Below are 27,764 nucleotides of genomic sequence, written 5' to 3' on the forward strand. Positions count from 1 at the left end.
GTTTAGCTGACTTTACAGAGTTATCTCCCTGTAGTGTTAGGTACCACCTTAAATGACATACAACACTATTGAAACTTGAGTTTTTCGTAAATACTGACTCAAGTAAAATATCTGTTTTGAAAGTTCACAATTAATTCCAACACATACAGAGAATAAGCCGTGACACATTTCACTAATTGGATTGTCTCAAAAGTCATACTAAAATATATGATGCTACAACTGCACAATAAACTGGTGTCATGTTGTTATCCTTGAATATATGGGGCCAATTTCACAAAACTATCTCAGGAGTAAGACAATGTCTAAGGATTGTTTAACGGTATATTCTAGTCTTTAGCGCAAATTCAGAGACTTCCCGAGAGGTTAGGTTATACGAAGATTCATATGCAGGCGCTGGCTACCTTGTGTGCATTTTTCTGATCAAATTGCTCATCAGATGTGGACAAATGATGAAAAGCTCAAAATTTCCACTTGGAGAGAAATTAAGGCACTGAATTTGCCTTTAAAAGTCTTTCTGGATCATTTCAAAAATTAGTTGGTAAAACTATTCACTGATAACCAAAGCGTTTGTTTTTGTATCGGTTAAGTGTTTCTTTTGTTATGTTGTTGTTTTCTTATAGGCGATGCGTTTACATCGGTATTGGTGTGTGACCCGACTATTGAACAGTGTTAACCCATGTTGCCTCTACTAAACATTTAAAGCCACAGGAACATGCTGGTTGAACTTATTTCTGCTTCTTGCATTTGTTTTTTTGAAGTTTTTTACCTTTGACATTTATTGCTAGATTCCATCTGATATAGAGCGAAATCCAAACAATCTTCACAGTATTTATGCACACAAATCCGAATAGATTTAAGAGAGAAAGAGCCTGCCAGGTATACTCCGAAATTATTTTTAGCTAATACATGTACATATCATAATGTGAAATCCACACAAAACATTTTTAATTTATCATTTCTTTCTGAATATGTTCAAGCAATCCAATTAAAGTCGCATGTAACATGTAAGAAGCAAAATCAAATAACATCTAAGTAGTAAATTCAAATAAATATGTGACAATATTTTATGCACATTGAATGTTTGATTTGAATATACTTAATGCACCCAAAACGAAACTCCTAAATGAAAAAATGAAGGAAAATTTATTAAAAAAAAATGCGTTGCATATCCAACTGAAACAACCAGATAGCTTTTTCTTGTTTCACTATAACAAAAGAAGTAAAATCACAAAAAATATTCAACTCCGAGGCAAATTCAAAACGATAAATTTTCAAAGTTATCTGATGAAATGAAATTTGTTTGGATTCTTTCATTTAAAGGTTTGTTCATTACTTCCAACTTATCTAAATTATTGCACTCCTTTTTGAAGAACGAAAGTAACTTCCAGAAAATATCAATGTAGTTTGAGAAAATAGAAAATCTAATAAAATCAATCAGGAGTTGTCTCCCATAGGCCCATTTCTATGAATTGATTAAGAAATGTAATTTCGCCAGGTCTCAGTTGCTTCCAAAAACTTAATGTTTTGTCAATGACATGGTTTTTAATTATGTTACTTTGCTTATATGTGACCAGCCACAACACATCCAGGCTTATGGAGGTACCTTTTTCAACTGATTTTTATAGTTCGTTCTTATGTTGTACTGTTATACCACTGTCCCAGGTTAGGGGGAGGGAAGGGATCCCGCTAACATGTTTAACCCCGCCACATTATTCATGTATGTGCCTGTCCCAAGTCAGGAGCCTGTTATTCAGTGGTTGTCGTTTGTTTATGTGATACATATTTGTTTTTCGTTCATTTTTTTTACATAAATAAGGCCGTTAGTTTTCTCGTTTGAATTGTTTTACATTGTCTTATCGGGGCCTTTTATAGCTGACTATGCGGTATGGGCTTTGCTCATTGTTGAAGGCCGTACAGTGACCTATAGTGGTTAATGTTTGTGTCATTTTTTTAATTTTTTTTTGGACAGTTGTCTCATTGGCAATCATACCACATCTTCTTTTTTATATGTAGAAAGTCATTGTGAGAAAAACGCCGTTAACTATATGTGACTAGCCACTTCAAGGCTTAGGAGGGTACATTGTCTAAAATTAGCTTTTTGTATATTTATCTAGAAGATCTAGGCATGTTATTATGACATATTTGTTGTAAAAGCAACGAGTCATTTCGAATACCGGTATGAAAATGAGACTGTTCTATGAAGACTTTTATTTATTGAAGGCACTAATTTATAAAACACAAAATTATTGTATTTATTGGCTCTTAGTGATGTTCAATATCGTATTTAAATGAAATATCAAAGACTTCAATTTACTACAATACAAACAATTCTTATCTCTATTTTAGAACATGTAATTTAAACTTGTTGAAATGAGGTTAGTTTAAAATTTGTCAGAGTAAACTTTAAGAATTCCTTTTTTTTTAATTTAGATTTATTATGCATGTCTCTAAACATAGTATGCGACGTGTAACAGTTTTTAAGTAGGTGTTCTCATATATGCATTTGATACGGTGAATTTATTATGGATATATTTCAGACTTCATTTATGAAAGAAAATCTTTAGAGCAGAGCATTTTTGTTTTGTGTGTAGCTCTATTTTAGAATTCCTTTTTTCAATTTAGATTTATTATGCATGTCTCTTTACATAGTATGCGACGCGTAACAGTTTTGAAATAGGTGTTCTCTTATATGAATTTGATACGGTCCATTTATTATGGATATATTTGAGACTTCATTTATGAAAGGAAATCTATAGAGCAGATTTTTTTTTTTTTTTATATCAATTTAAAATGTAGATTCAAATATTTTTCACTTCAAACGATACACTAAAACTTCTTCAAAACTTATATATGATGTATATTTTGGCGTTCGCAAAAAAGAAGCCAAGGAAAGTGTTTATCTCTTCTTCACCATACGTATTTCATTGAATCTCGATATTTATCATGTTTATAATTTTTCTAACAATGACGTTCTACCTCCATAAGCCTGTCATGGCGGGTCACATATTTGTATACATGTTTTTGTTTTAATGTTCTTTAAATCATACCTATCACTCTAATCATAACTGTTTTTTTTATTTAGGAATTCATTTGATTGTATAGCTTAAATTTTGGGCACCATGATTGGTATTAAAATAACTTGTATCTTGTACACTTTGATCATATATACAATAGGACATACATAGAAATATAGGTAATAGATAATCTCAAAATTCAGTGTACCATATAAAGATTAGGAACTATATACTAATTTTCAAGTTCAAACGTAGTAGATGTTTGCAATTATAGGTAATTGTACGGCATTCAACAATGGGAAAAACCCATATCGTATAGAAGGCTATGAAAGCACCCGACATGGAAATCAAATTGAGAAAATTATCGGCTTAATGCATTTTGTTATGAGTTTACGAAAAAACAAATATGACAAACATGAACCAACAACATACTTGTTTGATTCATTATTTATTATGTAGTGTATTTGAATAATATTCTGTAGATTTTTTTTAATGTTTCCCTTTGAAGGAAATGTTATAAATTACCAAGAACATTTTATGTAACAATAAATTTAGTCTGGTAGTAAATAAGTCCCCCGGTTTTGTGTACTGACCTTAATTTTACTAGAAAAATCAATTCAAGATTAAATTTCCCACAAAAGTAAGCCCATAGCTAGTAAAATATGTCTGGCCTTTATTTCCCTTTAATGGTTATCCAGGGACTTTGTTTTAGTAAACTATGGTCATCGAGAAATTTTCAAGATATTCTATAAAATTTACAAATGAGGAATGTGTCAAAGAGACCACAACCCGACCAAAGGGCGAAAAACAGCCGAAGGCCACCAATGGGTATTAAACACAGCGAGTAGGGAGACGGATTTATAAAAGTTTTTCCAAACTTGTTTCCGAATCCCATATTTGAACTTTATGTAACATTGTATTATATATCTTGTAATTTTTCATTAATACATGATACTGTTTACATTAACACAGCGAGTAAATCCCGCAGCCGTAGTCTCAGTAATGGACATTTGTTCAGAGAGGTTACATGTTAATATTAGATAGTAAAACGAAACTACTACATGTAATATATTTTCTTTACCATGTTTACATTCACATGTATAGTAAATATACAATATTAGGTCAATGTCAGAAAAATATCAACTTTTTTGTATGAGGCTGAGAAACTGGGGAATGACGAGGTTCTACCGAGCACAAAAAAAGTTTATATTATTTCTGACATTGACCTTATTGTTTTTATACTGCAACTTAAATAAATCAATTCATAGCTATTTAAGTTATAACACATATTTCAAACTTAAAATATTTTCATCCCTTAATGAACCCCTGACTGTGGAAGTGCAGTATAAATTCAATTAATTTATGAACTGAACAAGTTTGTTATTGTATCAATGAAATCTATGAATAATACAGAGTGAAAAAACTGCATGTTTAAGAAATTTAGAAAACCAATTATAAATTTTCTTCCTTTAAAAATGTTTTAATTTTAAGAAGAAGCTTAGAAATGTGTTTATTCATGCCTTCGGAAGATAAAACTTGTCTTACGGGATGAAAATATGTTATAGTTTTTTTTGTCGTTCAATTTCAACTTTACCTCAAGAAGTGAGTAGGTACTTCTAGGAAACTATGTATACTCACCTACTACATGTATAGGAGTGACTGTGTCGAGGTAATCTTTTTTTAACTATTTCCATTTCTTTTTAATTTTTTCTATTGTCTATTATGCTTGAATATTTATCTTTAATGTGTCCACACACTACATCACGTACATGTTTTCAATCAGTAAAATGTATCTACGTACTAGACAGACTTGGATTTCAACATCCTGTTTTTTTTAAAATGTCCATTTATTTTTTGTTAACACTGTATAAGCAATTTGATACTTTGAACCTTAACGTGCACTTTATGTGAATTCATGCGTGGCTGGATCTTTTGATTCTTTAAAATACAATGTCCTTGTATTCTACTTGTTGTTTTGTGTTTTGCCAGTGATCCATTTAGATAATTTAGATAAACGTCTTTTTAATTTAATTGAATCTAAGTACTAAAGTACTGAACATCGGATGACCGCATTCTTGTGGATTGTCTCAGAAAAAAAATCACATATCTATATCTGAAAGTGAGGTAATTGTACAGATATATTTTTTTCTGGGACAAGTTCGTGCGTGGATGATAAATTATTGACATGGAATTCATCCTCATCGTACTGACTTTTAAACACCTGGAAAAAAAATATTGCAACACTTCCATTGAACACAATGTAAAATTACATGGATGTAGAATGTGTATAATTTGGGTTTTACCAAATACTAAAAAAAAAGTCTTTTAATCTGTTAATGTTTTTTTTAAATTGAATTAATGGTATTATTAATAACTTACTTTTCATCCGATATTAATGCTTTTTTTTTAATACTTGAATATAAATTTATTGCACTAAAGCTGTTAACAATGACCTTACTGCTACAGCTTTAACTGTAAGGTACCCTGAAATGGTTAGTATCTATAAGAACAGGGTTTCATATAGATATGTATTATTTTCTTAAATTTTATGTGAGAATATTACAATTAAATACAATGTTCAATAATAATATAATACAATTCAATACTCTGATCTGAAATTAATGATATACTTTTCTTCAATACATGTAATCAAATTAAATTGTCTGGTATCATTTATCTCGTTTAAAAATTACATGATTTAAGAGTGTGTGATATCGATTTTCTTGATCGGATGGTTTAACTTGTTTAAAGGTGAGAGAGAGCATGCTTTTTAAAGAATGTATGTTGAATTTGGCGACTTATTATCTTTTTTATTTGGATTTTAAACATATTAGGTGAGTCATTTCTTTATTTATATTAGTTAAAGTGTTCTAGAAATATCTTCTTTAAGAGTGTTTTATTTTTGGAGAAATTAAAGTTTGAAGCACTTGGACTGTAGTATATTCTTGTAGATTGTAGGATCAAACGTATTCGTCAAATTCAGATTTAAAGAGATTGAATACATTAGTAGATTTATTTCTTTGATTTGATACATAGTATGATTTGTAGATAGCAAATCCTATAAGTGTCAGAATTATATTGAATCCGATATACTCACTATCTGTTTTTTTGTAGCCTATTACAATATCTTTTAAGTTAATGTTTTTATTAAAATTCATTTGAGATAAGATTTTATTAATGATTTCCCAAAATTCTTTTAGAAATTTACATTCGATAAAAAAAGTGTTGATACGTGTCTTTAAGTTGACAAAGTTGACAAAGTTGACAAAACGGACTAGTGTCGATTTTCCATTTGTGTAACATGGAAATTAAAGAACTGTGATAACATATGTATGTTTTAATACATGTTCAAAGGGACAATATACATCATTAGTTTAGTTAAAATGTATAAAAGTTCTATTGATATTACTTTTATCTATATGTATACTTAACTATTGAAAGACATAACAGTTCATCTATAGTTTGCCAATTTTGCATAGTACACCTATATGTTATTACAGAAAAAAATATGCCTGTAATAACTTAAGGGTGTTATCACTTCAAAGCAGTTGCTCAGACATACATCATGATTAATTACAATGTATTTTAATTTATTGTAAGAATAATGACAAGAGCATGTAATGAGGTTCTGCGCAAGTTTCTCAGCAATTCCCAAGTGTCTTATATATGTAATAAGTTTCATTCCTCTAATAGCTGAGCCTTGTTATCACAGCTAATTTTATCCTTGTCTCATTGATTTTCCATGGTAAATAAAAAAATGTATTAATTCAATTAAAAATTTAGTTATCAAGCTATGCATTTAGTTTCATCGCAAAGTCTCAAGAGTTCCATAGAGCTCACTATAAATTAAATAATTTTACAAATAACAAACATATGTTATTACAGATTTAGAAAATTTAAGGAATAAAGAGTAGACGACTCATGAAAGTATCTGTAATAACACACACAAGTTATTTTCTGTAATAACCCTAAAGAGTTATATCTCTGACTGTGACATGTAAGATACTTGCTGAATTTTGCAAGTAAACTGATACCCTATTGGCTTTTGAATTGTTACCCATCATGTATCCGCCATATTTTATATAATTTTTACATATAAATTAAAGACACTGTGACTATCAGGACTGTACATGTGTCTGCTTTTTTCCTCAGAAAAGAATTTAGTGCACTACATATTTGTTTGTATTTAAGGTACTTCGCAACTTAACAAGATTGGAAGGCAGTAATTCTCTACCAGATGCAGATTTAAAGAGAGCTATCAGATCAGTTAAAGAATTTAAAGAAAATTTACCACACCATAAGGAAACATCAGAAGAACCAGAGCTAAACAGATATGGTAAGTTTACATGTACTTTTATAAACTGTGACTTGTGATGTTCCATACTACAAAGGGAAATGTTGGGATTTAGTTTTAGGGTAATGATACCAAAGGGGCTTGACACTCATACCACATGACATCTTCTTATATCTAATAGGGTGTGTTGAAGGGTATGGATCTATTCAAAATTGTACCAAAAAGTTCCATTTCACAAAGGGAAAACATGAATTAAGTTTGGGGGTAATGCCCCATAGGGGTGATGAGGATTCATGTTTTTTTCTTATAAATTTTTGAAATTGCTGAAAAGCACCATTTTGTGCAATACACATCCGAATGCATTGAGTATGTAGGTAACTATGGAATCTTTGGTTAGCATGATCGTTAGATGAAGCGTGAAGTCATTTTGTCGAGCCTTCAACTTTTGTTGAAAAAGCGAGATATAAAGATCCTACATTTAATATGGTGGTAGTGGCAGCCACAAATATTCACGCTGTGGTTAAAGTTTTGAAAATTTTAATAACTTTCTTAAACTATCCTGAATTTACTTCCTAACTTGGACAGCTTTAATAGCTCACCGGTTATGCCATCACTTGGCGTACGTTGTTTGTCGTCGTAAACTATTTCAAACATCTTCTCTGAAACTGCTGGGCCTGGGCAAATACCTTCAAACTTTAACTAAATGTTCCTTATATTTAATGTATAAATTATATCCAAAGTTTTGATCCATCGACAAACATGGCCACCATGGCTAAAAATAGTCTAGATGTTGGGCTTACATCTAAAAAAAATAAAGCTTTTAGAGAAAATCTGTCATGGGGTGAAATTGTTCAACATGTATCAGTCCTGATATTTTCAAACGAATAGAACAACCCATTGTTGGGTTGCTGCCACTAAATTGGTAGTTTTAAGGAAATTTTTCAGTTTTTTGTTATTATCTTGAATATTATTATAGCTAGATATAAACTGTAACAGCAATGATGTTAAAAAAAAACATTAAAAAGACCATATTTGTCAATTGACCCCTTAAGAAGTAATTACCCTTAAAGACAATTTTACACAATTTGTTCTTCAAGTTTGCTAACATTTAAAAATCTTCTTTTGTGAAATTGCTAACATTTAAAAATCTTCTTTTGTGAAATACATGTACAGGTGAGCGATTCAGGCTCTTGACAGCCTCTTGTTATGATCATAAGATAGTATCTAGAAGTAATTTTTTTTAGGAAACATTGGTCATTACATTCACTCTGTGGTTAAAGTTTTTTAAATTTTGATAACTTGCTTAAACTATCCTGGATTACAGAAGCTTGTTTATGATCAAAAGCTAGTATCTAGAAGATAACTTTGTAAAAAAATTGTTCTTCTTTTACGTATTTTTTTTATAAACGGACTTATTTTTTTTTCTAGTTAACATTGCATACAGTCTGCAGTTAAAGTTTTTGAAATATTCACTAGATTCATAAACTATCCTGGATTTATACCAAACTTGGACAGAAGGTTATTACAATCAAAAGATAGTATAGAGAGGAATATTAGCTCACCTGGCCTGAAAGGTTTGTCAAACCTATACACAAAACTATGTATCACAAAACTCAAGTATAAGGCCAAAAAATATATGTCTGTTTCCTGTTGCACAACTGACGGGGACTCTTAACCCCAACCTGGTATTTTTCTTTGAATTCTGAGAAACGGTTGTTTCCTTCCAATCCAGATCCAGATTCCGATCTTACTATGTCTAAACAATCAAATTGGCTGCTCCCAGCACAAGTGGGCTACAATTAAGGTTTAAAAAATGGTGACATTTAATTTACCTAGGATGGTGTGATATCCAAAATAATACATGGTAATTCAGTATTATATAAAACAAATGTAAATGCTGTATGCGAGCAGGTGAATCATCTGTGTCCATAGGGATGCATTGCCTGTTCTCCATTTGTTTTATATAATACTGAATAACCATGTATGGTTTTGGATATCACACCATTCTATGTAAATTAAATGTCACATTTAAAAATTTAAAGATCTTTGACCATTTATTTTGTGTCAGAAACCTATAATGTGTCAAAAAATTTAATCACAATGTGACGTAGTAAATATTCGTTCAAAAATAGAATAGAAGAATATTTAATAAATAAAAGTATATTCAGTAAATAAAGCAAAGATTTGTTAAATTTACAAATAAATAAAAAGGCTCACATTATACATGTTTTAAGAGAACTTAGTAAAACTGATTTAAAAAGTTTTAAACAAAGTTACAACGCAATATTATGTAACAGGAAATTCTAGAAAACATTTTAGAACATAATCACCCCTTCTCGTCCAATGAAAAGTCATTTTTTTGCCCTCTAATTTTCATAGTACATGGTTTTCCATGCACTATGAAATGCTATACACGAATGACTTTTCATTGTCAGTTAATTATGAAAGTGAACTCTTAATAGCTGCACTAACGAAGTGTACAATCCCCTAAGGCATTTTCCTTGGGAAAATAGCCTACTGATTAAAGATGAAAGAGCAAAGGTTAAAATAAAAACATTTTGAATTTAGCAAAATTTCATGCATTTTCTAATGGTACACATATATAATAGAATACACACAAAAAATTGGTAAGGAAAAATAAAATGATATTTGTTTAATTTATATACCTTACATTTGGGGGAATCATTTTCTTTTTCTTTCAAAAAAACACAATGCCAGACTGCTGATATATAAAGCAAAGGATAGTTTTCGGAGAAACACAATACATTTAAATTTATCAATAAGAAGCAATGTTGAATGGTATAAATTCAAATATTCATAGGGAGAGTTTTATATTTGTAAAAAAAAATCAAATGTAAAAAGGGGATTTATATAACATTGTGTTGCTTTTTAAAATAAAAAAAATGTGAAGATATATAGGTATTAAAATTTACTTGAAGCAGAAGAAAAACAATTTATCCTTTACAAACTATGTCAGTGCTATTTCATTTCATCCATTGAAATGATCATTACCTATGTTTTATATTTAGTTCATTATAAAAAGTGAACTCTTATTTAGGTTTGAATATTACAATGGAAAATAATAGTTTTGTAATGTCACTCGAAAGTGTGAATATGTTCTAAATTGGTCAGACAATACATGGTCATGTTTTATGAAGATTTAAGCCCTCGGCTTCGCCTTGGGCTTAAATCTTCATAAAACATGACCAAGTATTGTCTAACCTATAAATCAAAAAGATTGTGACATGTTAATCCCCCTGAAATAAATTAAGCTTTACTAATTATGAAAAAGGGGCACGTTTTAGACAATAAATCATTATCAATAGGGATAGCGTCCCGCCGAAGGCAAAGCGATTATTTAAAAAAAAATAATCGTCTATTGTATAATAGTTTTAGGGAGGAGTAACTCAAATTAATTGTAAATTGGGGAATAAATTATCTTTTGATTGGAGACAAACAAATTTAGGTTGATCTTGGGGTGACCACGTGAAGAAAAGGTTTTAAGGAATAAATTTTGATAATAAAACTTCACTTGGTCACTTGATAGCAAGAATAAAGATATAGCCTGAATTTGTGTCCATTATATTTAAGGTCCAGCGGCAAAACGTTATCAAGTATAGCACGATACAAAACACCCCCAAGTATCGACACAACAGATTTGGTGGAGGAGAGAGGAAAGAACGGTACCTAAAATATAGAAATGCCAAGCCCCCCGCTAAACAGAAACTTGCGATCAACCAACAAAACTACAGAAGGAGACCAGCAAACAACAGAAAGAATAATACCAACTGAATCAACACAACACAGAACAGAAAGTGTTGGAACAACAGCTGGTACATGCGGATTTACAACAACTGGTACAACGGGAATCACAACAACTGGTACAAGCGGAAACACAACTGGTACAAAACGAGTAACTACAGTGGAAATAGATCCAGAAAGTGACACACACGGAATTATACAACGTACAACCATGCAACAACAGGACCAAGCACAACAAAATCCACAGGTACAACCTTTTATATTTAATGCAACAGCACTCCTTCAACCGTCAATATATGACGGATCTTCAAAACCTTCATCATGGATTTCCCAATTTTCATCGTGGACTAAACTGCAAAACCTAACAGACAAAAACGCCATAAATGCGTTAACATTTTATCTATCTGGTCCAGCAAAAATTTGGTTTCAAAGTTTACCAGATTCAGCAGAAACAAATCTAGCACCAATTATAAAACTACTAGAAATAAGATTTACAACATCAGATGATGAAGATATTCTAACAACACAAGCGACAAATGAGAGTGTACATGAATTTTTAGACCGACTTACTCTAAAAGCTACAAGTCCCAGAATGCTTAGTTCTAAAAATAGCAAGAAAAGGGTTTTAACAGGCGCTACAACAATCTATCATACAGTAAAATCCGAAAAACATGGCCGAATTAAGAGAAGCCGCCGTCATTGTAGAAAAATGCTTAGCATCAAACATCAGTCAACAAATCTCAATCAATGCCATTTCACAAAATGACTTTAAATCGTTAAGTGATACAATTAAATTACTATCTGACAAGGTAGAAAATTTAAATATTGAAAATCAAGAACTGAAGGCCAACTTTGGCAAGGCCAAATTGGCAAAATAATAATGCTCCTGGCAGAAACTTTAATGGTCAAAAAAATTCAAGTTATCAACAAGCCAGACCCCCTTACAATTCAAATGCCAGGAATTCATATAATAAAACCAACACATGCACAGCATGTGGCAATATGTCATGTTCAGGCAAAAGGGAAACTTGCGATGCAAGTGATAAAAAATGTTATAAATGTGATAGAGTTGGACACTACTCAAGGCAATGTCGTAGTATCAGAAACATAAGAGGCGAAATTATAAGGCACTAGGGACGCGAGCCTATTTTTAGACGGCTGTCTAAAAGTGGGCATAGTGGCAAGTCTCCAAGAGTTAACTTAATTACCCCCATGGATCAAAATAAAATTGCAATAGAAATTTATGATGATAAAACAATAGGACTTGTTGATACAGGTGCCTCTATCTCATGTGTCTCAGAAAACTTGATAAATAAGTTAAATCATAGTAAAATAGAACTTGAGAGAACAAATTTCATGAATATTTATGGAGTAGGCGGTGAAGAACACAAAGTAATGGGTAAAGTTACACTCCCACTTAAATTTCAAGGAGTTGTCATCAAACACAGATTTCATGTAGTTCAAGATTTACAATATCATGTATTTTTAGGTGATGATTTTTTATTACAAAATAAATGTAATATCCATTATCCCTCCCGTACAGATATATACATGAAAAGTCACTACAAGTTTCCCTCCTTAGTACAAAATCTGGAAAAGCAAGAACGGCAAAAAGATTTAAAGTACTTGCTAATAGTATGGCAAATGTTTCAGTAAAAATTTCAGATATTTTTTTGAATGATGTATTGTTATTAGAACCACTAACTTTATTAAACAAATATGAACTGATAGGAGCCTCTTGTTTAAAAAAAGTTTCTAAATCGGTTCAAAACTTCAAATTATTAACCCTACTGATATGGCAGTCACAATACCTAAATTTAGCATAAAAGCAAATGTGATGCCAGTGGTTGAAGATAGTATTCAAAGCTTGTCTGATGATAAAAGTGAAAAACAAAAAAAACAAATGTGTAGCAAACATAAATAGTTCAAAAATGAAAAAGGAAAAAGGTAAAAGATCTAAAAGTAAAATAGATTTTGACCTTGACTCATCAGATATGACAAATGATCAGAAACAAAAAATTCTGAAATTTTTAAATGTAAATAGAGATGTGTTTGCAGCTGACTTGTCTGAATTGGGGAAATGTAATATAGGGGAACATAAAATTTAAACAACTGACACCATTCCTATTAGAGTACCCCCATATAGAGCAACGTCCAAGGTTAAAGCTGAAATAGAAAAGCAAATTGACAAAATGTTAGAGAACAAAATTATTGAACAATCCACTTCCCCTTACAACAGCCCAGTGGTGCTCTGTCAAAAAAAGGATAAATCATTTAGATTTTGTATAGACTATCGCAAGCTAAATTCTAAGACAACTGTAGAATGCTGGCCTTTAGCAAGCCTAAATGACGTTTTTGACGCTATTGGGGATGCACGTGCCACAATATTTACTAGTCTCGATCTTTGTCAGGGATATTGGCAAGTCCCACTCCACTAAGACTCACGGGAAAAAGCTGCTTTTGTAACTAATTCCGGAATATATGAATGGACAAGAATGCCATTTGGTCTGAGAAACAGCAGTATTACTTTTTCAAGAGTTATAAGTCAAGTATTACAAAGTTTAAACTGGAAAAATGTATTGGCTTACATAGATGATATTCTGGTATTTAGTAAAAATTTAGAAGATCACATGCATCATTAAGATCAAGTTTTTGACCGACTCAAAAAGGCTAACCTCAAACTAAAACCAAGCAAATGTCACTTTGGAGTTAAGCAAGTAAACTACTTAGGCCATATTTTGACAAAAGAAGGTGTTAAAACAGATCTTGAAAAGATACATATTGTCAAAAATCACCCAGCTCCTAAAAACCAACATGAGGTACGACAACTTCTAGGCTTATGTAATTATTACAGAAAATTTGTGGAAGGCTATGCAAAAATTACAATTCCATCAAATTCCTTAATACAAAAGGAAAGTGAATTCAAATGGACAGAAAAAAGCCAAAAATCATTTGAATTATTAAAATCAAAGTTAATATCTGCACCAATTTTGGCATTCCCAGACATGTCAAAACCTTTTATTCTAACCACAGATGCATCAGGTCAAGCTATAGTGTATATACTTGGTAAAAAAAGATGACCAAAATAGGGGAAGAGTAATATCTTTTGGTGGTCGGGATCTGAAAAAGGAAGAAAAGAAATGGACTGTTAGTGAAAAAGAATGTTTGGCTGTGTTAGAAGGAATTAAACACAATAGGGTTTATTTATCCCATGACAAATTCACTGTTTTCACTGACCACAAAGCTTTATTATGGCTAAATAAGGTTAAAGATACAAATGCAAAATTAGGAAGATGGGCACTAGAATTTTACTTTCGATATAATCTTCAAAGAAGGTAAAAATAACAAAAATGCAGATGCAATCTCAAGAATACCCTACCCACCCACCCCTGAAAAGGTAGATATTATTAACCAAGTTGAAGTACAAAGCGTAGAAACAAATGAACCAGAAGATGTAAGTATGTTAACAGAAATCACATTTGAATATGACATTCAAAAACCATGTATTGCTGCCATTAATGATACAAATGACACTCAGGTAAGATTAAATGACATGTCGGAAATAGCAAAGCTACAAAGACAATGTACAGAATTGTCAGACTTAGTAACCCTTCCAGAAAGCGGTATATTACCTGAAAATGATAAAAAGGCAAAAAGTATAATATATGAAAAAGACTTGTACAGGTTCGGAACAGAAGGTGAGTTAATACATCAATACCTACCTAGAACGAAAGGAGTACCTAGATCAGAAGTGATGATTGAACAAATTGTACTTCCACAATGCATGAGACAAGAAGCTTTAGAAGCATACCATGATTGTAGAGCTGGTGGAGGTCATAAAGGTTTTCGTAGAACATATGCAGCTTTACAGCAAAAATACTACTGGTCTGGTATGTATCAAAATGTGTACAACTATGTCATTTCTTGTGATGCATGTCAGAGAGCAAAAAGACCAACAAATAAACGACCAGCACCATTGATGTCTCTGCCAGTCGCAGAAACATTTGAAAGATGGCACATGGATATCTTATCAGGATTTCCAACAAGTAAAGATAAGTATCAACATGTATTACTAGTGGTTGACAGTTTCTCACGATGGGCTGAATCATTCCCATGGGAACACAAGAAGCTAAGGAAATTGCTCATATTTTGTACAAAGAGGTATTTACTCGGTTCGGAAGTCCTAAAACTTTGGTGTCTGATAGAGGTAAAAAATTCTGCTCAAAGCTCATACAAGCTTTATGTGAACTTTTCCATGTTACACGTCACACAACACGTTCATATCATCCACAATCAAATACAACGTGTGAAAGGATGAATAGTACAATAGCTCAGATTTTGCGTACATATTGTACTAAAGACCAAATAAATTGGCCAGAACTAATTCCGAGTGTTATGATGGCTTTACGGATGTCACCAAACTCAAAGTCAACAGGATACTCCCCATTTCATATGGTTTTTGGTAAGGAAATGAACATACCATTTGATATCTCAGTTAAACCGAAAGAAAACATTGGTAGGTCAGTGAAAGAACATATTAATGATATTATAGAACACTTAAAAGCAGTCCAAACAATTGCCAAGAATAATGTAAGTAAAAGTCAGGAGAAGACTTAGACATACTATGACAAAAAGGCAGCAAAACCAAAATTTCAGGTACCTGTGACAGAGTTTTGATGCAATGCATGAAAGTACCTAAAGGGTCAGCGCCTAAACTCCATGAAAAATGGGTAGGTCCTTTTTATATCAACCATGCCAATGAAAACACTTATAAGTTAAGAAGGTTAAGTGATTATAAATTAATAAAGTCAAGAATCCATGCAAATAGAATAAAAATATATGAGGATCCTGAAACCATAGGCAACCCCAAATAGATAGACCAGTAGACGAACAACAGACTGACAATACAGATGACGGACAACAAAATAATGAAGAACATATTCACGAAAATGATAACAATGATGTTCAAGAAAATGATAATGATAATGTTCAAGAAAATGATAATTATGATGAGAATGATGAATTAAATGATGATAATCAGTTTGAAGCTGAAAAGCTAGTAGCAAAGAAAAGACAAAATTGGCAAAATTTTTACAGGGTAAAATGGGTTGGATATTAAAAAAAAAACCTGGATACCTCAAAAAGACATTGGTGAAGGTTTGTTGGTTGACTTTCACAATAAACATACCAAAGATAGAAAAATAAGAAAAAGAAAACATATGACATGTTTTGAAAATCAAAAACATAAAGATTAAATGAGAAAAATACAGAATAAAATCAAATATTAAGCTTTAGCTATAAAAATTAGGAAAAAATAAGAAAATTAATCCTATATAGTCAAGCAAAATGAAATTTGATAAAAGAAATGTAAAAAGTATAAAAGAAAAATAAGAATAACTAACCCCAAAACTATGCGCATAGTAAAATAATGAGGGAAATAATATGAAATAATGAAAAAAAAAAGCATGATTTGTAGAGTGACCAAAAACATGATAAATTTCATTACGGCAAACAAAACAAAAAATTATCAAAACTAAAACAATATTTGAACTTTCTGTTAGAATCATAAGAATAAATCAATTTAGGTAAAACGAAAAAGATAAATTAGTGCCTTTACATAAGAAAAACGTCCGATTTCTAATGTGTATATCTTGGATCTAACAGACAAAAATTCTCTCGTTGTAGATAAAAAGACAGGTGTCTGCTTTGATCAGCCCAATTGCCATTTTGTTTTGGAGATTCATCATGTTAGCAGCTTTCATTCAGTTAAGTGAAGCAAAGTCTACTCATAAACAAATCCTTAAACTAAATTATGGCATTATATTTGAAAAACAAGGTAGAATTCATTTTGAAAAGATGTCTGGAAACATACCTTTCAAATTAAAATGCCAATAAAGAAAGGAAGTGTAGAAATTCAACAATGAAAACAAAAGCAAATATGCAGAAGATACAATGAAATGATTGTACAACTAGATATGTTGCAAAAGCAAAATGTGGTTAATTTAAATGAAACCGTAAATTTGATAAAAGAATTAAAAGCAACCAACAAACCAACACTAGTCAAAGGTAGAAGAAAATCTAAAAGAGCAATCTTATCTTTCGTGGGGCAATTATCAAAAACTCTGTTCAATTCAGCAACTATGGATGGTGTAAACTTATTAGCAAGGCACATAAATGCCCTAACTACTAGAACATTAAAGTTAACAAATACAATGGCTCAACATGATCAGCATGAATCTTCATATATGGCTTCTGTGGATAAAAGAATTTCAAACCTAGTTACGCAAATATCAGACAATCAAAATGAAATTAATATGTTAAAAAACTCCGTATTAGACAATGTCAGAGAAGAAGAAAATTTATTTCTGCATCTTCAAGCAATGATAATAGAATCATTTTCTTTATCTTCAAAAATTAATCAGCAACTGGAACAATTGAAATTTGGAATTTTTGATTTAGTACAGGGAAAATTGTCTCCCTTACTAATAAAACCGTCAACTATAACCAACACACTAAATAGGATTCAACAGGTATTAAATACAAAATACCCAGGATTTTATGTTTCACAAACTAGTCAAAATTTTTATTATGATACCAAAAATTTTGTATTTTCAAAACATAAATCTGATATATTTGTGATGTTAAACATACCATTAGCGTATAAAATGTCCAAATTTGACTTGTATAAAGTAACGTCTTTGCCATTTCCACATAATTCAACAACACATGCTACTCAATTGTTTAATACCCCTAAATATATAGCTATTACAAAAGATAAACAATATTATATAACATTGTCAGACCAAGAAGTAGAAAAATGTACCAGATATGATGATAATTTTCATTGTCAGTTTACGAAATCATTTTCAACTAGTATAAACTCATGTTTAATATCAATATATAATAACCAAAAAGAGAAGGTAAACCAATTGTGTGACTTCAGAGTTTTACATGATGTTATAAAACCACAACTCAATCATCTGTAGTAATATATAAAACCCCACAGTTAAATATGGATTGTAATGGAAAACAAATAATAAAACAAGGTTGTGATTTTTGTATAATTCAAATCCCATGCAGGTGTTCTATTTTAACTAAAACCTTATTTATTCCACCATCATTTACAAATTGTAAAAGATCAAATAATATTACTACTATATATCCAATAAATCTTGCTTTATTACAACAATTTTTTTATGCTAAACAATTAAACGACATTCAACCAAATTCTACATTTAGTACATTACCGAATATTTTAATTCCAAACTTTAAAATGTATAATCATTCTTTTTCAACATTTTTGTCAAATGATAAAAGAAATCATATAAGCCTTACACACATGGCTGAAGCTACAAAACAAGAAGGCATGGTTTTCCATAATTTGGCAGAGCCTCTGCTAGAAGGAATCATGAATGTTAAAGATAATTGGCCTGATTTAAATGGTTTTTTAGGCATGATAGGAACAGTACTAGCATCCATATCATGTATTTTTGCTATATGGGCATTCTTTGATATTAAAAAAACTAACAACAGCAATAATAATACTTAAGGATCTTGCCATGTAAAAGCTATGACAGAACCATCATTTATTTATAAAAACATTCAAACAACAACATCAAACTCAATTTCATCAAATCTTTTTAATGAACTAAAATTTAATCATATTTTGGTGGCCATTATTGGTATTTTGATTGTCATTGTGGTTTTTCTTGTATTATACAAAAAGAGAAAAAGTTCTCAACACACATTTATATCATTAGAGATAACCACAGGTTCAAACTGCTTAACTTTTCCCCTTTGCAAACTACCACTATGTCCATCATACTTGACTTTTTCAATACCACCTGAAGTTAAAAGTCTGAGTGTTTCTGGAATTTTTAGACCTAGTTTATACGAAAGCCGAGAAGGATCATTCAAAATTCAGAACTCAGAATTCAAAATTCAAAATTCAAAATTCAAAATTCAAATTTCAAAATTCAAAGATCCTACATTATTCTATCATGATTCCCCGCGCTTACGAAAGCTAACAAAAAAAGCTCTTTACACTTTAGAATACTACTGAAAGCTATTTTAGAAAGTTTGTTAAGAACACACACCCATTGAAACAAGGCAAAGGGTCCGTTACACCTTCAATGGGATACATCCAACTTTACCATTTGTAACCCTTGGTAACACAGCATCCTTGCCAGTAGCAACCCTCTATCAAGAAAATAGGAAAGGAAACTCAAGCCTGGAAAGTTGCTTCACTGACATGGAACGATCACAATGGAAAAATTGAAATCATCGCTTTTTCGTAAAGTTTAAATATGTATGAAATATTTACCACTGGAGGTTAAACAAACAACAACCAATCTCTTATAATAACCTAGTTTTACAACGGAAGAATCTAGTTATTAAAATATGTATATACAAAAGACAGATTTTGTGTATCGTTTATCAAATTCTGATAATTTTATGTTGTTATATCAACAAAATTCGTGTTAACTTTTTGACGATTTTTCTTTATGTTATTTGGGAGTTACGGTCTATGATTGACGAAAGATGATACTTTTCGCTTTTACTTATGTAATTCCATTTATAACGAAAGCGTATCAGGGTCATCCTTTTTTATTTATTTATTTTTTTCAAATTGTCGACTTTAATCTTGGAATTATCAACTTTAATCTTGCAATTTCCAACTCTAATCTTGGAATTATCAATTTTAAACGGGGTGGAGGGGTTAACTTCGATTTTTTTTGGTAGGGGTGTGCTATGTTTGTCTTAAACAATGTACCCATTTTTATATAATAATAACTTATGTATGGTACCTATAATTATATATTAAAATTATGAACCGGCATGACATTTCCAGGCTTATTGAGGTAGAACGTCATTGTTAGAAAAATTATAAACATGATAAATATCGAGATTCAATGAAATACGTATGACTTCTGTTTTGCGGACGCCGAACTATACATTATATATAAGTTTTGAAGAAGTTTTACTTTATCGTTTGAAGTGAAAAATATTTGAATCTACATTTTAAATGGATACACAAAAATAAAATTCTCTGCTATATAGATTTTATTTCATAAATTGAGTCTGAAATATATCCATAACAAATACACCGTATTGATGATCAAAGTCATGCATCAAAACACTTAAATGTAGTTATTAACTGTTACGCGTCGCATACTATGTACATGACATGCATAATAAATCTAAAAAAAAAGATAGAAGGAATTCTTAATGCTTACTTTTAAGCTAGAAAGTCGCTTCACTGAAATGGAACGTACACAATGGAAAAATTGAGATCATCGCTTTTTCGTAAAGTTTAAATATGCATGAAATATTTACAAACAACAACCAATCTCTCATAATAACCTAGTTTTACAACGGAAGAATCTAGTTATTATAATATGTATATACAAAAGACAGATTTTGTGTATCGTTTATCAAATTCTGATAATTTTATGTTGTTACTAGAACACACCCGTGATATCGCGGGTCCGTGACTGAATTAAAGTATATAACTATGCGCAAGCCTTATTTTAGTATTAGTATTGTCATCTGATAAAGTCATGCCGATTATAAGATACACAGTTTTCTCTGCTTTCAAATCTTTCTGTTTGAACCTGTCGAACTGGAACTTATCAATTATAGGTAATATTAATTATTTGGAAAACAAAAGGTCCTGGAATGGAGTATTTTTTAATCAACAGCATTGTCCTATATTAGTTATAAATAAAGTTGAATTCTTTGATTCGCTGTTTTACGTCATGCCCACTAACAAATTGAAAACTGTACCTATACACCTTATTTTTAGTCCAGCTTTTTAGTATTCGTATTGTTATCTTAGAAAGTCTTACTGATTAAATTTAGTAGTGTCAACCCTGTGATTATGACCCGTGTATATAGCATATTAATCCTAAATACACCGTTTGGTGGTGCGCCTGTCAGATGCGGAACGTACATATAAGGTAATAGGTAACAGGTGAATATACTATTGGTATCGGTATCGGACTCGACCCGGAACTTCTTAATTATTGGCAATATTAATTACGTGGAAAACAAAAGAGCCTGGAGTGGTGTAATTTTTAATCTACACCTTTGTACTATATTAGTTATATATAAAGTTGAATTCTTTGATTCGTCGTTTTTACGTGATGACGGCTGACAAATTGGACCTCGTAATTTTAGTATTATAGATATCAACAAAATTCGTGTTAAGTTTTTGACGATTTTTCTATATGTTATTTGGGAGTTACGGTCTATGATTGACGAAAGATGACACGTTTGGCTTTTACTTATGTAATTCCATTTATTACGAAAGCGTGTTAGGGTCATTGTATCTACGTATTACGTAATACAGTTTTACACAGTTTGAACTGCTCTGTGCACATGTAATACAATGATCCGATATGCCATATCGGAATCATAAAATAGTTTATATAACAAACCAAAAGTTACTTGAATATACTTGAATTTTTTTTTTTCTAAAACAATAACAAATACAATTAAAAACCAATTGTTCAAAGAACAATTGAAGGTCTTTCCACCAATAAGGATCTATTTTGATATGAAAATATTAAAATTCAGTTGAAAATGTCAGTTCCTATGGCTGAATGATGTATAAATATGAATTTCGAACAAAGGTCAAAATCTAGAACGTCGAATTAACCTATGACCTTGACCTCAATTTCAAGGTCATAAACCAAGGATCCCAAATCAAAAGACCCTAGGTCTGTATTATGTATGGTTCATGAGTTATATCACTTTACGCATAATTCTAAATATAAGAGGGGCAAAAACTCCCATTTATTGTCTACGCACCCTTCCAATCAAAATTTCTAAGTTGCGACATGTCGCAACTAACAATTCAGTAAAAATAATTTGTCGAAATCTTATAAAGTTAATGAAAAAGAGTAAAAATAAGCCAAAATCAAAATTTAGAATTTGGCCTTGACCTTTGACCTTGACCTAATTTTCATTTTTTTGGACCAAGGAACTTAAATCAAAAGACCCTAGGTCTCTATCACTTATGGTTTACCAGTTAGAAATGCAAATCACTTATATCATATACAAAAGGGGGGATAACTCTCATATGGAATCTCCGGATAGCTTCGGTCAAAATAAAACAGAACATCCTGAGGATATAACGAGCAATTTGGAAAAATAAATTTGTCGGTTTCTTATACTGTTGCGAAGCCTTAGAGATAACAAGAAAAACAGTGTTCGGGGAGATAACTCTTATATGGGAAAGTATTCGGTTAAGCAGAGTTGGTTTTAAAAGCGTATACACTGTTCCATATCATATTCCAAAAATCTAAGCGACATCTTGCGAAACAAAAAAACAGCGAAGGAAAAAAATTAGGCGGAAGAAAAAAAAAAATAGAAAAATAATAATAATCAGAAGAAATCCAATAGGTCTTTCCACGGAAAAGTGGAAAGACCTAAATAACGGATTATAGAAAAATAAGTACATAGCTAAAAATAAACAATAGAACATACATGGGCGTTTTTCAATAAAAGCGTAACTTTCAGACCTAAAAAAGGGGAAAATCAACTTGTCTAAAATTTAGTTTCAAGAGTTATTTTGAATACCTCTATTATAAACCTGTTTGTAAACAAAAAGTGCAATCATAAATATTCTTTAAAATGATATTATTTTCATAATTTGTGTACTGTTTCGGAGGGGACTTTCGTCCCATACGAAACTTCTTCTAAAAACACATATTCTTTGCAATTTTAAATGTTTCCTATAGACATTCCAATTTGTTTACTTGAAATACTAGAAAAATCTTTTCTTTTTTTTCTGAATTGGAAAACCATTTTTATCGATAAAGATTAGACAGTACTTCACATATGAAGGTACAACTCATGTTTCGTAGTGGACATTTAATGCGTTTCGTAGTGGACATTTTGATGCGTTTCGTAGTGGACAAAATCGTTTCGTAGTGGACAAAAAGTTTCGTAGTTGACATCAACCCATTTATAAAAACATAATAAAAATTACATTAAACTAGCCCTTGTTATTTGTTTTGCACGAATATAATTGAAAAAAGATTAAAAAAAGACTGCATGGTAGTGGTAGTGTCCACTACGAAACGTTTTTCTCCCATACTTGTTTCGTAGGGGACCGTTTCGTAGGGGACGTATTCGCATGTTTTATTTTTTTCCCACAATCCCTATATTGCAATAGTAACAAGACTGATTGTATTCATCAACGCATTTATTAAGCTGTACACTGATATTTTTTTCATAATTTTAAAACCAGATACCGAAGGAGATTTGACCCGTTTCGTAGTGGACATAAACAAAAATACGGTATCAATCTGGTCCATTTCATGTGCTCAATTTTTCTTACCAACAATTTAATTGCCGGTATAAAAGCATTACTTCTTTTGTAAGACCCTAATGTTTATATTTCTTGCAAACAAAAATTACATTGATTTTATAAAACTGCTTATCGGCAAATTTTAATAACTTCGTTTCGTAGTGGACATTTTGTGAGGGACATACCTTCTGAAATTAAAAATCCTATATTGAAAGTTGTTCATTAAAATATGTTTGCTCTGAACATACTTTTGAATTATTTAAGAACTTATGTAAAGTAAAAATAACATTTATTTCTTCATTTTTTTACGATATTTTAGAGTATGAATGTTGAACAGGCGGTCTAGGGACATGCCATTTTGCTTTTTTTGGACCATTCAAGAGCCAATATCTTATCAATCCCCCTAAAAATAAACTGTTTCTTTGCTTACAAATGTTAAAACTTATTCAATGTACTGACTGCACAAAAATTACTTGCAAAGATCAAACACATTTTTTTTTAAAGTGGCTGGGACAAGAAAATACGTTTTTATTGAAAAACGCCCACAGACTTATTTATCGAATTAAATATGCATGATTGTACAGAATACAAGAATACTTTACAAGATTACCGTAAATAATATCAGATTAATTTTCCTATATAGACTTTAACCTTTCCTAGTCAGAGTGCGTGCAGACTCGTCGTATTGTCTAGTGTGTGTGTTTGTGAGGGGGGACGGGAGGGGGAGTGTTGAATGCCAACTCATCACCCATTATACACACATTTCTATTTGTGACACATCTATAAAACTTTTAATAATAACAATTCTAATTTTGTATATATTTAATTAATGAAACGAGTGCATATCCCAGAGGCTGTTTTCATGAGCTAAAACAATTTTTAATGTCTCAATATTATATTACAGAACGTGTTTTTGTTTATGACAAATCAAGTTTCAAATTGAAATGGGTATAGACCAAAACCTTTCAAGAATAATATTTTGAAAATAATTACACACATTTTTTCAAAGTTGATCAATACACCTAATCGCTATTTATTCCATTCCGGATAAGTTCTAAAATTACACAACTTTTTCATCCAGTTGAAGCTATCTGGGACCCTGTTTAAACAATTCACCATGCATGGTACTTTTTAATGAGACCTGTTTAAACTACCGTAAATAATTCAAACAAAATATTTTTTTACTTCAATTTTTTATTTCGAAAAAAGTGGACCATACTGTATGAAAGTTTCTTGATGATCACTTTCTAAAGTTTTTTCTCCCTCAGCTCACTACTGGTGACCTCACTTTTTTCGGCCGGTGACCTAAACAGGAAGTTGTATACATGACTGTTTTTCCCGGAATGGACTAAATAGCGATAAGCTGTAATAATTACATTAGATGTAAGTTTCATTATAATACGTTATTCTGATTGGCTAACATGTTATTCCGTAAACAATTGCATCAGACAATAACATTTATCATGCAGGATGACACGAGGTCCCACAAAAAAGTGCACAGGTGAATTAAACAAAACTGGATAAAAATCGTGTTTTCATGATTTTAGCTAAAAAAAATGTAATTATAAGTATTGAATACTTCTTTTTGAAACTTTATAGGGTTGTAAAAGCGTTGACCGTGCGTACATTTTTAGAATGAAGCGCTTCCGCGCTTCATACAAAATGTACTTCGGTCAACGCTTTTACCACCCAATAAATTTACAAAAAGAAGCATTCAATTCTTAATTAAAATCTTCTCATAGAAAAAGATTTACAAAAAGGTCTGGTGTACATAGTGTATATAATACAGTTACATCCCAAAGATAATTAAATGTCTTCTATTAGTGTAAACACGGTAAAGACCACTAACATACAGATCTTCTTTTTCTGTTTTTAATTTATTAAAATTAATACTTAACATGTAGTTAATAGCCTTACCATTTGTATTAGCAATCCAATAATAATCCCTTCTTCAACTTTTGAATGCTTTCTTATTATTATAGGTTAAGAAATGTTCATAACTTGATACACAAAAAAAAATAAAAAGTCACTGCTCTATAGATTTTATTTCATAAATGGAGTATGAAATGTATCCATAACAAATGGACCGTATCAAAGTCATATATATCAAAACACTTAAATGTAGTTGTAAACTGTTACGCGTCGCATACTATGTATAGAGACATGTATAATAAATCTAAAATAAAAGAAGGAATTCTTAAAGCTTACTTTGACAAATTTTAAACTGACTTCATTTCAACAAGTTTAAATCTTATGTTCTAAAATAGAGCTACAAAAAACCAAAATGCTCTGCTCTATAGATTTTCTTTCATAAATGGAGTCTGAAATATATCAATAATAAATGCACTGTATCAAATGAATATATGAGTACACCAAGACTTATAAACTTTTACGTGTCGCATACTTTGTTTATAAATCTAAATTAAGAGACAAATTGAAAAAAAAAGGAATTCTTAAAGCTTTAAAAGTTACTTTGACAAATTTTAAACTAACTTCGTTTCAACAAGTTTAAATTACATATGTATTTATCAAAGTTGTACAAAAGTCGAACATGTAAGAATGTTGTTGCTGTTTATAGTTAACACGTGTTTAGGTATTTATAGTAAGGTCGGTTTGTATGGGGTTTAAAGTTTCATGCACGAGTGAATTCAGGTAGTTTAAAGTCATTCGAGCCAGTGCAGTTAAAGTGACCAGTAGCACTTTTCCAAATAAATAATACAATAATGTTATATTATTTATTTTCAGATTTGCTGACCTTTAGTATGCGGTTACCAGCACCAGCTGATAATGTTCGGTGTATTTACACAAAAACATTGATTTCATTATACATATACGAATAATAAATGTGCACTTGTCTCTGCAAGTGGCGTCTCCCATGTGAGAGTTTGTGGTTATTTGATAAATATTTTATATTCGTTTGAGTTTACGAATTAGAATTTAAGTTCTAAAATAGAGCTAAGAATTGTTTGTATTGTAGTAAATTTAATTCTTTGAAATCTTATTTATAGAACAGTCTCTAGTATATATATGTTTTAGGGGCCAGCTGAAGGACGCCTCCGGGTGCGGGAATTTGTCGTTGCATTGAAGACCTGTTGGTGACCTTCTGCTATTGTCTGCTCTATGGTCAGGTTGTTGTCTCTTTTGCACATTCCCCATTTCCATTCTCAATTTTATCATTTTCATACCGGTATTCGAAATGACTCGTTTCATTGCTATTACAAAAAATATGTCATAATAACAGTGTACGTATAGGAGCCAGGGGCAAAAAGAGGACAAAATTATGTCCCCACCCATTTCAAGACAAATTCAGAAACTAAAAAATGAAAATGAAAGAGAACAATCACTAAATTTAAGATTATTACATTACATAGAAAATAGTTTTTTTTTCTTGTCACTTTCAAAAGTTTGTCTCCACCCCTTTTCAACACAAACTTTTTTCAAACTTATCCATTCTTATAAATGGCATACTTCTTTACGAAGGTATACACAGACAGACGGAATAATCTCAGAAACAGCGGAGGGGGCATTAATTTTAACGCTTGTCCGTCTGTACGTCCGTACGTATTCATGGGAAAATTTACAACTTGGAAGTTTCCGCAATTTAACTTTATTTTGCCTCAAACAAATACTATGAAACTTATACACAATGCTAGTGACCACCACAATGAGATCAAGTTAAAACTTGGTTGGCATCACTTTCACCGTTCGAGTCCATTTATAAGTGGAAAAAATGTCTAATTTGTCGTCTACGCGCTCTAACTTTATTTGCCTCAACAAAATGTTATGAAAGTTACATACAATGCTTATTACCACTTCAACAATGAGCAAACTTCATACCACATAGCAAATCATATAAAACCCCGATGTCATTATATGAAAAAGAGGACTGCTTCAAATGCCATCAGCACCACTAAACCAAAATGAACATATGATACATATGCGGATAACTAGTATGTTCCAGAGAGCTATACAGCCGAAAAAAACATCAATTAAAGCTGGTACTCCAGGAATATATTCGCATAGGAGTATTTTCACCTAATTTGACACAAAGCTTCTTCTTTTTATCTTTCTTATACACCAAGTTTCTGTAGCCTGTTGTACTCGTCGTTTAATTACTATTTTAGGAGGGAAATGATAACTTTATTTGGAAATGTTATTTTTAAGTGCAAATCTTTTTTATTGTTACTACCAGAAAGTTTTCTTGTGAATTTTTAACTTATAGTGTCTTCGCTAAAACAGAACCAACATTGAAAGATCAAAGTTTTCAGTGTTTACTTAGAAGGTAATATTTTGACACTAGATTTCCTAATGACAGCAATGAAAAAATCCGAAAACCCTGGGTAAAATTGATATCCAGGAACATTGCAAAACATTTTCA

At 31.1% G+C, this 27,764-nt stretch overlaps 2 protein-coding genes across 6 annotated transcripts in view; one reads left to right on the forward strand and one right to left on the reverse strand.

The window, feature by feature from the left end:
- The window catches only part of LOC134714916 (uncharacterized), a 60,464-nt gene extending 55,280 nt beyond the window's left edge, over window positions 1-5,184 (reverse strand). For 2 of the 3 annotated variants that reach the window (XM_063576623.1, XM_063576622.1), the window contains exon 1: window positions 4,653-5,163. The gene's annotated coding sequence lies outside the window, so the exon portion shown is untranslated. Of the gene's footprint in view, window positions 1-4,652 lie in introns of all 3 variants that reach the window. The other variant, XM_063576620.1, reaches the window with a different exon arrangement.
- Window positions 4,290-26,262, forward strand: LOC134714917 (uncharacterized). Of its 3 annotated transcripts, XM_063576624.1 has the most exons (6): window positions 4,290-4,683; window positions 7,206-7,350; window positions 8,737-8,882; window positions 10,900-11,317; window positions 16,756-16,835; window positions 26,132-26,262. In XM_063576624.1, exons 4-6 carry the CDS (start codon window positions 11,009-11,011, stop codon window positions 26,145-26,147), a joined length of 405 nt encoding a protein of 134 aa, XP_063432694.1. In that variant the 5' UTR covers window positions 4,290-4,683; window positions 7,206-7,350; window positions 8,737-8,882; window positions 10,900-11,008; the 3' UTR covers window positions 26,148-26,262. The 3 variants fall into 3 exon arrangements, 2 of the variants coding, with proteins under 2 accessions (XP_063432694.1, XP_063432695.1); XM_063576625.1 differs by lacking the exon at window positions 8,737-8,882; XR_010106590.1 differs by lacking the exon at window positions 16,756-16,835 and having other exon boundaries at window positions 4,292-4,683.
- Window positions 26,263-27,764: the final 1,502 nt, after the last annotated feature.

The sequence above is a fragment of the Mytilus trossulus genome, chromosome 4, assembly GCF_036588685.1.
Source record: "Mytilus trossulus isolate FHL-02 chromosome 4, PNRI_Mtr1.1.1.hap1, whole genome shotgun sequence".
Taxonomy (NCBI): domain Eukaryota; kingdom Metazoa; phylum Mollusca; class Bivalvia; order Mytilida; family Mytilidae; genus Mytilus; species Mytilus trossulus.